The 12500-nt window shown below is 39.2% G+C and overlaps 1 protein-coding gene across 1 annotated transcript in view; it reads right to left on the bottom strand.

Moving 5' to 3' along the window:
• Window positions 1–12500, bottom strand: part of LOC138014976 (TPR and ankyrin repeat-containing protein 1-like) — a 79100-nt gene that overhangs the window by 61124 nt on the left and 5476 nt on the right. Inside the window, exons 2-4 of the mRNA XM_068861870.1 lie at window positions 11322–11552; window positions 10045–10284; window positions 8665–8898 (exon numbers count right to left, since the gene is read on the bottom strand). Coding sequence (XP_068717971.1) covers window positions 8665–8898; window positions 10045–10284; window positions 11322–11552 — 705 coding nt within the window. The remainder of the gene's footprint in view (window positions 1–8664; window positions 8899–10044; window positions 10285–11321; window positions 11553–12500) is intronic.

The raw sequence follows: 12500 nt of genomic DNA, 5'->3' as shown, positions 1-12500 counted from the left end.
TCTCCAACTCAAACCAAGTAACTCCCGAGGGCGAGGACATTGTTGAGCTGATCAATATTTCTCAGCAGTGAAAAAACTGACACTCTTGACAGAATGAGATCCACTTCATTTTTAACTGCCATGAATGCAAGCACTGACTTGTGCCCGTCGAAAGCCCGTGTGCAATAAAGCAATGGGATAATGTCAACAGTTCGAGACCTATCCTTTGGATGGAACCCACATTGGCTACCAAGAATTTCGCAAAAAGAGGTAACTAGTTCCTCCACGTCAGCCATGGCGCTCAAAATAGGACTATGCGATGGCTTTCTGATGTTAGCAAATGTAGACCAGTTATTGTGCCAAATGTGCCGATGAATGATGGAGTAGAGCAAATTTTTTGTGTCTAGTTGGGCTGTACAAAATAGGCAGAGAAATTGAGTAGTGGAAATTTTTGAAAACGAACAGTGCAATTAAACTTTGCTGACGGTAATACGTATATAATAAAAATATTCATTTAGGATTCTGTAACAAGAATAAGCTTGCTTTATGCAGACTATTTTAAGAATATGGTTCCTAGCTACAAGCCCACCTTGGTGTGTTACAAAATCAATAAAATACACTTTGCTCAATTTCGTGTGCTGTGTTTATTTAGTGTAGCCGTTAGGCAATGCCAAAGGGGCGACTGGAAAAGCAAGAATCCGGAACCAGATCCGGAAACAGAACTGGAACCGGAACCGGAACCGGAGCAAGAACAATATAGGTTGATGACATCCAGTTGTTTCATTTCAGCTTAAAGTGCACATGACTCGAAATTTCACCACCATTTTTTATTTTAAAATGTAAAATGCAATGGTCTAAGGAACATTTCTGTACAACATATCTAAAATACGACGAAACCTCACATATTTTTGAGGAAAATATGAGACAAGGGCCTGGGATCCAGTTCAGGATTTTGACGTCATCAGTTGTGTAAACTTGCAACTTGTGCGAAGATTCAGTGCCATTGTTAGCGTATTTTACTCCAACATTTACGATTGAAAGTGGCAAAAGCGCACTCAGCAATATAGAGTATTCCCTGATCTTCTCTACTGGCAGTTGTAGTTAAGTTATTTAATGAAGAACAACAATTTGCATGAAATCCACATTGGGCAAATTCTCATGGTTTGTTAACATCACACTTGAGCCCGTCAATTGCATTTTCCCTTTGCTTCTATTTTCAGTTCTCGGTATCCAGATTACAGCTCTCCTCCTCTGTGGGCTTAAGGATCTCTGAGAACCTGAGTTAATTATCCATTTGCATACATTTCATTATTAAAAGACGCGAGGTGATTTTTTACAGAATTCGAACGTTCGACGACTAGATGGTTTTTGCATATTCTAAAATCAAAACCATGAAATCTTCCGGATTTTTATCTATACAAGAGACCTAGAAATAAATCTTTTTACAAGTTACCAGTTCCTTAACGTTTTTGGTTTTGAAAATACAGCATTTTGAATTTCCTTATTGTCACTTGCGTGACATCAAACGATGAAATTTGCTTTGGTTGGAAATATAAAATGTCTCTCTGTATGATTATTCTTCAGTTTAAACGTTTCAAGTATATCAGGTGTTAAAACTCACGTGTACTGTCTCGCAAGTAAAAAGTAAGCAGACTTGGTGAGGTTGTTTATGCATTCGTCTTCTACAACATTTTACATTCTTGGCCTTTTCCATTGCACGGCTTCGAATTTATTTTTTATGGCGTGACAGTGAAAACGATCTGTAGGCAGGCTTGGGACTTGGTCGATTGATATTCACTGAACGCTCTAAGTGTATTTCAATTGATATCCGAGTTCCAAAAAAAAAGGGAGGTCGTTATTCATTGTCATTGTAGAAGTGGACCCATATGACTTGGAACGATATGGCACAGAACGAAGTGGTCGATCGAGAGCATAGGCTCACCCGTGCAAGCATATCAATTCCCACTGACCCTTCCTTCATTCTCGATCTGTTGATCTTCCTTTCTTTTTACTAGGTCTATGGTTAAGAAAGTTCGTTTCTTAAAATGTTCAGACCCCAGGCATATCAGCTAGATGGACCCTTCGTGCAAAACACAGCACCGGATGGAAGTCTTCGTAGGTTTGCCAGGTAGGTTTGAAACCGAGCCAGCGTTTATGGACAAATTTAGTCTACTTTCCTTTTTTCAATCCTCCTTTGTAGGAAATCTAACACAACTGATGACGTCATGAAGACAGTTTTGGCCGCGCGGGAAATGTCGCATTTTTTTGGCCAAAATGCTGAAGTTGGTGCTCCGAAAAAACTCACTTCGGACATCTGTAGGAAGATTATAAAAACGAAATCCGGATCCTATCAAGCAAACCCTGAATTTTAAGGTTATGAAATAAAAGATGGTGGTGAAATTTCGAGTCATGTGCACTTTAAAATGTTATATTACACACTTTAAACTGCAAAATTGCTTTTTAAGGCTAGTGTTGTGACTATCAAGTTCGTACCATTGGCGTCACTCCTGTTTTGAATGGCTCAAGTTACGAGAATGATTGACATTGAGACTTCCCCTTGTCCCTTGGTGGCGTGGGAGCGAAATTTTTACTGAAGCCATGGATGAAAGGAGTCCACAAAAGACAAAAGAAATTCACCTTGTTTATTGGAATAAAATGTTAGGTGTTAACAACTATGAACTTCGCCTTCCAGATCTCGCCACATTGGAGATCAAGAAGAAACACGGCAAAAGGTGAGCACTAGCCTGCGTCGCAGGCATTCAAAGCGGAAAGAGATGGGAAAGGGAGAATTGTGGGAGAACGAGGAGGGAACGTGTGGAAGAAGGGGGGAAAGCTATTGTTTTTTCGATTGGCTAGCTAGAATTAAATTTGTGTCAATCACTACCAACCTATTGTGGTTAAATTCAACGTCGCCCTGTTTTCGAGCCCTCACATAAACAATCGATCTCAAACTCGCTGCCAACTTTGTATTTTGATCTGATTCAAATTCGACATTATCGTTTTTAATTTTCCTTACACACAGGTTGTGAACAAGTTGTGAAGAATTTTCGTAATTTTTTTGTTAATGGGTTCCAGCCACTTTAATTGTTGGTCGTTCAGTAAGGCATACAACACCAAACGATTTCTTTTTCAGTGATGGTCTGAACAAATTCATACAACATTTTGTTGAGACATATTCCATCAGTAAACTCATTTCACAAACTCATCTCACATCGGTGAAAGATTGCTCCTTTTTTGGGCGATGGTGTTTTGGTTTCACACTACTCTCTGCCGAGAGAGTCTTTGGAATAATGGCATGGTAAGCAGCATTCCTGCGTAGCACATTTTCCTGTGAACATTTTTGATTTTGATGCCATTTGACACTTAGAGATTTCCCAGCTGTCTTATGTATGCAAATTAATTAGGGGGTCCTTTCACTTGCGCCCTCCTCGTTCTCCTGCTGTTCTCCCTTTCCCTTCTCTTTCCTTCGAATGCCTGCCACACAGGCTAGTGCTCACCTTTCCCGTGTTTCTCCTTGATCTCCAATGCGGCGAGATCTGGAAAGCGAGGTTCGTAGTTGTTTACCTTAATATTTTATTTCAATAAATAAGGTGAATTCTCTTGTCTTTTACTTTTCTTCTCTGAAATCCTTTTATCCATGACTTCAGTAACAATGTTGCTCCCATGCCACCAAGGGACAAAGAGGAGTCTCAATGTCAATCATTTTCATAACTCGAGTCATTCAAAAAAGGAGTGACGCCAGTGGTACGAAGTTTGTTGTCACAACAATATCCCTAAAAATTAATTTTGCAGTTTAAAGCGTGTAATATAACATTCAACTTGTTTAGCTCAAATAAAACAACTGGATATCATTGACCTTTCTTGTTCCTATTCCGATTCCGGATCCGTTTCCGGATTCCAGCTTTTCCAGACCCCATGCTAAAGTGTATCCAAATTGCACTAGAGTGTTTTTCTATTTAACTAACGGTAAGGATTACATAAACAGGCCATTTCCTAAACCGTGGGAATATTTATTGTTGACTTCATGTTTGGCAGTCTCGAATGAACAGACCGCGTCTACTCTACATGGCAAATCGTACAAATCTGACTCTCTTCGGCTTCACAATAGACCATTTTACAGTTGTGGCTAAGTTACCAGGCCTAGCAATGGAAGCGAGGCTGCCGGTGACCCTGTTTTGATACAAACCTTCATGCTTTTGTAATGTTAATATGGAGTAATTAGCGTTACAACAACACAATTTACATGATAAAAGCAGTGAGGTCTGTATCAATGCAAGGTCACCGGCAGCCTCACAGCCATTCATAGGCTTGGTCGCTGAGCAAACAACTGTAAAATGGCCTATTGGTCAAAGGAAGGCTGTACTTCTTAGGAGAGGGTAATAGTATCCAAATAGTTTTTGAGGTTTATATAGATTACTTCATGGTAGGTACGATTTTTATTCACGAGTTGTGAAGGATCGCGTAAACGAACGAGTGAGCGAAGCGAACGAGTGAGTTTAACGATCCTTCACAACGAGTGAGTAATAAAAATCGTACAAACGAGCCAATCATGAAGTAATTTGTTTATTATATAAGTACAGAGATCATAAAGTTAACGAGGAAAGTGTTAATCGAGAGGCTATCAAACCACCGATCATGAACATAAGTCCAAAACAAATAATAAAACTTTTTTTAAATAAAAGAAATCTTTACCTTCCATACCTCGCTTGAGCACTTTTAAAACTTTTTAAGATCTTCTGAAGTATTTTTGTGGAGAAAACTAAGCAATAAAAGATCAAAAACTTTGAAAACCATACACCAGTCGGCCGCCATGTTTACAAATTTTACTGTCGTTGTCAGTGCACAGGCCACCCGTGCCAAAGTTCAACATCATATTAGCCAATCAAAAGGCTGATACGAGAATTTTTCACTGGTGAAAATAACGATATAGCCAATCAAAGCGTCGATACGTCGTTTTTCGCCAGTGAAAAAATCGTATGACAAATCAGCTGGCTTCTCTAGCGCAAAGGGACTATTTTTATCTCGATGCTTTTTGGAGTGTAAAACTCGGTACGTATATAATAAAAATCAGTTCGACATGATGCATGAAAGGGCGTGACTTGTACATGGCAACATGACCCAGGGTCAAACGTCTACCGTAGAATTCCGAAGGTAACGGCCCCCGTTACTTTCGGATTTTACAGGCAAAAGGGGCTGCTACTTTCGGGTAGCCGTTATTTTCGGATAGGTAAAAAAAGTTTGTAACTCGAAGTGGTCTTAGAAAAGAGGACATGTATTGTGAAATTTAAAAGTCATTCCATTTGTGCATATTCCTACAATGTAACATAACCAGATGAACAAACTACCTTAATCGGTACGCTATACATGCACAATCACTAATATTAAACTGTACAGTATATTTTGACTCTTCGCTGAAAAATTAATTTCAATACAGTATTGCAGCGTTCGTACGTTTCACTCACTGATTTAATCATGTACAAACGATTCTTGAAAAGTTCTTCAGTCAAGCTGTTCCATCAGCATTACGATTGAGCGCAGACAGTTTCTCTTTGAGTGAGTTCTTTAATTCTGGTAGGGCTTGTTTAATAAAAACTCGAGGCCTCCTCCTTGGACCCAAGTACCCTCTCGCGCACTTCTGGATTGTCCAGTGATCTTTGCACTGACAGTTATATTGCTGTCAGCTAAAGGCTGAAAGAGAACTTCACCTAAAGTGTCGGGAACATGTCCAACTGTCTGCTCTGCTGCATGCGTGCTGTTTTACCTCATCTTAACAATAATGGCGTGTGATGAATGAGTATTTTGTGGCTCAGGATAACAATCACATGTCGAATTAATGCGTGGATTGGCTTTACATACATGATCTCCTTTTATCCATGATTTGATAGTACAGAAGAGATTAAATGCAGAAGCCATATAAACCAACTGGTTCCAGATACAGATGTTCAAGTTCCAGATACATGCAGCGCAACAGTTTTGGTCTTGGACCAAATGTTCAAAGGTCAGCTTTAGAGCATCTGAATGTGTTACTTTGTCATTGTGCGTGTGTGTGTGTGACAAGTACATAAGAATCACATGGCATGCAACTGACCTTTCATCCGAGCTTTTGTACTAAGTTGAACACAAATCCACAATGGACGAAGCGTGCTCAGTTTGTTCAAGGGAAACGAAATATAAATGTATAAAATGCGACACATCGGTTTGTGCCTTGTGTGACTAGAGACAGCTCAAACAGTAAGTGAAGCGAATTACTGCCCAATGAGACACGTCGGATTTTGTGAAAAATGCCAAGAAAGGATTGAAGAGACCACTGATCTCATCCTAGCATCGATCATGTTTCCAGCAAGCAAGATCCCAGAATCCAAGGAGCTGGCCTCTGAAAAACCTGAATCATTAAACCAACACCCATCTCCAGCTGAACTCCCTCAGACTAAACAAGGTGGACAACCAAATCAACAATTTTTTACGAGAAAACAGTGGACCCGTGAGCAAAAACTAGAATTTGTTGACTTGTACAAAAAATTCAAAAACAAGGCAAAAGCAGTGAGAGAGTTTAAAGCACGGTACAAAGTTGAATTAAAGTCGAGCACCTATAATCCTTGGATTGCACAAGAAATTAAGCTACGGAGCGATCCAAAAAAGTCCAGAAAGCCAGTTGCTGGAAGACAGGCTTCTTATCCTGCAATGGAGAAGCAGCTCTACAAAGAGTTCAAAGAATTACGAAGTAAAGGTATCAAAGTCAACGAGTGGTGATTCTGAAACAGATGTAAAGAAATAATGAAGGAAAAGTACCGTGATGCTGATTTCAAAATGTCTGACCATTGGTTTGTTTGTTTCTAAGTCCGTTATCACATAGCTCTTCGCAGGTCGACAAATGTTGCCCAGAGCCATCCAGAGAGACCCTGCGTGTTGTTAACATTCAACAATTTCACAGGTATATTCGCTGAATGGCAATTAAGGTGAAACAGGATCTACCTAAAGATGGCATTGTTGGTCCTTGGAATTTAAGTGACATTGCCAACATGGACCAAACCCCCCTGCAATTTCGTTCCAACACCAAAGGGGCCACCTATGAAATGAAAGGAGAAAAAACTGTGTGGACCTAGTCCACTGGTAGTGGCCACGAAAAACGGCAGTGTACTGTGCAGCTGACGGTATTTGCAGATGGAGTACAATGCATAAAACCCTTTCTAATATTCAAGTGCTCAGGAAAGCGAATCCCTGACAAAGAAGTGAAACAATATGACCCACATGTTATTGAAAATTTCAAGAGAACGCCTGGTGCGATGAAGAAATGATGATCTACTGGGTAAGGCATTTGTGGAATTCACAGAGTACCTTCTTCAGCGCAAATGCAAAAGGGTCTAGGCTTCTTGTGTACGACCAACACAAAGCACAAACGACGAAAAAGGTCAAGGAAATCCTGCAAAATGAATGCAAGACCACATTGGCCTTAGTCCCACCAGGAGCTATAAGTAAAGTTCAGCCCCTTGATGTTACAGTCAACAGTGAATTCAAAAAAGCTGTTGATCGCCTGGCAACAGAGGCAATGACACGAAACCCCGACAAGGGGAAAGTTACCGCCAGCGAAAGAAGGGTCTTTTTTACGCAAAGCAGAGGGCAAGTGTGGCAAGAGATTTCTCGCCGTCTCCGAGATGCAATTGTTTGCTCCTTTTGTTAAGTGCGGAATCGCTTTGCCAACTTCAGGACAACACCATGATGAAATAAATCTTAGCGGCCTTAAGAATTACACAATTGGCCATTCAAGCATCCCAAAGAAGTTAAAGTTTCGTTAATTTTCAAACTCGCTCATTGTTTGAGAAACTTTTACAAGAGAAGAACTTTTACAAGTTCTAGATTTCTTTGTAAGTCGACAGAAAGTATGGTAATGCTTGAAATGAACATTAAATACCGTCAACTGTCACAACAGTGTTTTGTTACCGTTTTGGGGTAATTTTTCAAAATGCCGTTACTTTCGGGATTTAATAGGAGGGCAAAAAATTAACATTACTTTCGGGTAGCCGTTACTTTCGGAATTCTACGGTATCTGTTTTAACCAAAATAGCTTTGCATTAGTCGACCTATTTCAGAGGTGTTCGAACGAAAACCAGGCAATTTTTCAGATAATGAGTACCTTCTATATCCGTAGGCTACAGTTTATGAGTTTGGGATAATTTGGAGAATGATCCCATATAGAAAATTCGACTTTATTTTTAGCGGCAATTTAAAATTTTCGTAAGCACTATTCAAATGCCTTTTCAAAACAGGCTCCATTGTTGCTATTTTAATTTATCGAACCAAAAATCCTATCTAGATAAAGTGTTTAACATCTGCTTCGTAAAATTTAAGTGGTAGATTGTTTATATTTTCTATTGCACGCGGATGCCAGCTTCATTTTTGTAACGGGTAATTTTTCCTTGTTTTGTTGTGAACTTCAAGCATCAGACGTGCAAAATCGAAAATGTTAAAAAAATCCCAAAGTAAGTCATATTTAGAAAATCAAACCCTGGCAGGCTTTCAAACTCATGAATACCTTCTTGCAAACTGAAAATGAAAATGACAGAAAGGCCTGCATTCAAAAATGCTAGCGCGATGAATAGTTCAAGTACACTATTGAGTAGCTCGCCTAGATTATTAACATGTGCTCTTGTCGTTGCGAATGAACTGATCATCAAACTGGATTCCTACCTTTGCCCACTTTGGATTGCATTCTACACATCGTGTAGCATCTCGCAAGGCCTCTTTATCCTCCCCCTTTTTAATGTACATCAAGGATCGGTTTGAAAGAATAGTAGACTTAAGTTCCTTTTCTCCTTTAGGTGTATAATTGAGTGCAAGAGAATAGCAGCGAATCGCAAGATCCACTGCTTTCGATTCTTTCGAAAGCTCATTTCCTCTTTCTTTCCAACGTTTTCCTTCTTCCTGCGTGGAAAATCATGCATGTAAGTCAAACAAGAAAGTGCTAAATGCCAGTGGAATCAGAGTAGCCTTAATTCAACTGAGAAAATGTGATCGGTGCGGTCCATCTCTGGAGCTGATGACACACCCTTCAACAATGCGTAACAACAAACGTTCAACTGTGTGTCATCTGCTTCTTGAAAATGGGAAATGACTTCTTAACGTCGTTTAACTATTGGCATCTTGTTGAACAAAGTAGGCCTTGTCTCTTGAGATTTCCTTCCAAAATTTTGCAATAACGCTCGACTTAATGAATGGCTAATTTCAGAATTCAAGGTGGTTGTTCAACATTGGTTGAACAAGAATCGCAACACTTGTTGGTTAAAAAAATGTAACGTTTAACAGTGTGTCACCGCCTTTAAGAGCTAAAAGCTTGATACGGCTGAGGCAATTTGCAACATGACTTGCACAGCCAGTATAGCCTGGCCTATAAACTGGTGTCCGACCCTCCTTTACGGAGTATGGGCTAGAGCTACGATTCAATCAATGGCCCTCGCAATAGAAAAATCACTGTCACAGTCTTTGCATTAAGACTGTGACTACCATAGCTTACAGGATACTTAAATAAGTGGACAAAAGTGAGACATGACCATTAAAATTATCAAATATCTGCTAAAATGCTATTTCAAACATATTTTTGTTATCCTTGCTGCTTCGAAACGCGCCAAACATACCGTTTTTATCATCACTCCACGTATTCTTATTCGGGAATAGGGTCAATCGAACTCACCCTTAATGTTTTGGCTTTCAATTTTTTTTCAGTCAATGTAAAAAGCAGACAACAAACTAGGGGTAAAATGCCGATTAAGGGATTAATGAAAGTGGCCCAAACATTTTACTCACTTCATTCATTAACATGCCGGAAACTGAACGTAGAGATATTATAAAACTGAGGGTTCAGGATCAAGCTAGTATTAAGTGACGGAAGCTGGCAGTGTCGCAGAAAAGGGAAACATAAAAATGAGTTCAATTGCAATTCAGTATCCGATATAAGTAATGTAGAAGAGTGGCAGTCTACTCAACAACTTTTTTTGTGAATCTCAAGCACCAAAAGAGGGCCGTATGATAACTATTTATGCCACTGGAGGCAATGACAAAACTTGAGCTCACCGCATTCAATGTCTTATTTGACATATAGGATTGCTCTCCAATCTCGAGCGCGTCGACATATTTTCGCAGTTTGAAGTAAGCCGTTGCCTGGTGGCTTTCAATGGATCGTTTAAACTTCACCCAGTTAGAGCTACGTGTAGGATGCAGCATGAGTGCAAGACGAAATAATCTCAGCGATTTCTCGTAACTTCGCTGCTTGAATTCTTCAAACGCGTTTTCTTTTTGTTTAACAGCTTCTCCCTAGAAAACAATGAGTAGAAAGGTCTCATGTCGGAGTTTTCATCGCACTACTTCAATTATTCGTGTTGTACACGATAAATATTTTTTTTCGGTGGTTTGGCTTTTTACCAGCTCCGTATTAGGTTGAAATGGTTGAAAAAGACAGGTAGCATCTCTTTTCAGTCTGAAACTGTAAGGCATGGCTCCAGCTGCTGGGGATATCGCTGTAAACAACGTGGAGAAGTTCGCTGGATTGTCCGAGTATATTTTCAACCAAAAGCGGTTAGAAAAGTGTGCTATAAGGAAACTACAACTGCTTCAAATTAAATTCGACTGCTCCGACTAAACTACTAGGGAGTCCCTTCTATGCCATGCAGTGTTAGTCAATTGTGTTTTGTCAGGCAATCAAAAGAAATGGTCTAGAGAAGCTTGGGGAAGAGCATCTCTTCCTCTCTGCTTTCCCAAACCTCTTTCGGCCTTTCTATTGCCTCAGCAAGCGCACTTCTCGACTGTACTGTCAAAGAAGGGAATGCTAGCAGTCTAAACTCGACCTCAACTAGCGCTAGGAAATAGCCAGAGACTAATTCGTGAGATTAGTCAACCAGCGAATTCGTTGTCCTATCGCCGACAATCACATGTCAGCCACAGGGCACCGAACTTGGAGAATATTTATGGTGGGAACTTGGTTGAGGAGTTTGAGGAAAATCAAGAAGAATCGATATGACTGCGCTGGAAATCTTCATTACTTATAATATACACTTCCTTGAAATAAAGACTAAATGGATTGCCGCACACCGGCGGAGATCTAACCCGAACGTCGTGGGTTCAATTCCCACCCTGGTCAGAGTTTTTCTCTGTCCTTGTGTGGGCCCAGTTCCATCAGCAGAGCTAACGCTCACATGGTTCATATGGGATAGAAATCTAGCACTTCACGTTACACTACACTCTCTTCAGTTAATTCTGTCTAAAATATAAGTGCTACACATTTGTATAAACGTAACCTTTCCTCATAAGTTTATCACTCGAGTTCTCCTGGTATATTCGGTCTTTGGCCCTACCTCAGCTAGTCTTGAATCTATTCCTTTGGAGATGTTAATGTCTTGTTGTGCTCCAGATTCGTTGTTCAGTTCGTACCGAATCAGACCTCTGCACAGAAACGTCTCCACTGCAAACTCGGGACGTACAGCGGGTTGAAAATAAAATGCTATGTTGATGCATTGCTCTGCAAGACGGAAGTCTCTCATTCGATATAGGAAAAATCCATGATCCGTCCAATTCCCCATTTCCCACTGTTGGTAAAAAAATGTTAAGATATTAACAATACCATTACAGTCGACCCCCAATAACTCGAACCTTCAAGGGAAATTGAAAAAGGTTCTAGTTATCAGGAGCAAGGAGTTAAGCTGCATCCCTTTATGAAGATACAGGGCTTGAACATTACAGGGCTGCTTCAAAATAATTTAAATTTTTTGGACTGCAATACATTTTTTTTTTAATTTGTCACGTACTGACAGCCGTGGTTCGAGTTATTGAGGGTAAAAATATTGAGAGAATAACCTGAAGGGGAACGAAAATTGCTTCGAGTTAGCGGGAGGTTCGAGTGTAAAAAATGCAGTAAATGTGTAACGGAAATCCAGGGACAATCGATTTTGGTTCGAGTTAGCGAGGGTTCAAGTTATCATATGTCGACTGTATTTTAAAATGAAACATACTTGTCTTGCCTCGTATGACAGTCGTTACACACTGTTACATGACCGGAATAAATAGTCTGTAAATAAAGCCAATCCCCGGAAACTCCGGAAAATCGAGTCATCACATACAATAATAATAATAATAATAATAATTTTTTAATAATAACAAAAACTTTATTTCAACTATCAAAACAATTAGTAAATATTTACAATTTCAAACTATATATCAAAATTATTTACAAATTTTAAAAACTAAATTATATATTCACGATAGAAAACTATTTACGATATGTGAATAATTTATAAATTGGAAAATAACAATTAAGCATTACTAAAGAAAAAGCTAATCAAAAAAAACTATCTAATAATAGTAATAATAATAATTTAAAATGATGATCTAAAACATATTGGTCTAAAAACGTATTGTACATAAAAAGTCTTATGTATCAAAGAGAAAAATCAGTCAGGCGAAAGCATAAAAACATTCCTTAATAAATAATAAAAATAATAATAATAATAATAATAATAAGGACCTTAAGGACTTTT

This window comes from Montipora capricornis, chromosome 9 (assembly GCF_036669925.1).
Source record: "Montipora capricornis isolate CH-2021 chromosome 9, ASM3666992v2, whole genome shotgun sequence".
NCBI classification, from domain to species: Eukaryota; Metazoa; Cnidaria; class Anthozoa; order Scleractinia; family Acroporidae; genus Montipora; species Montipora capricornis.
This window is presented reverse-complemented; position numbering and strand designations above follow the sequence as displayed.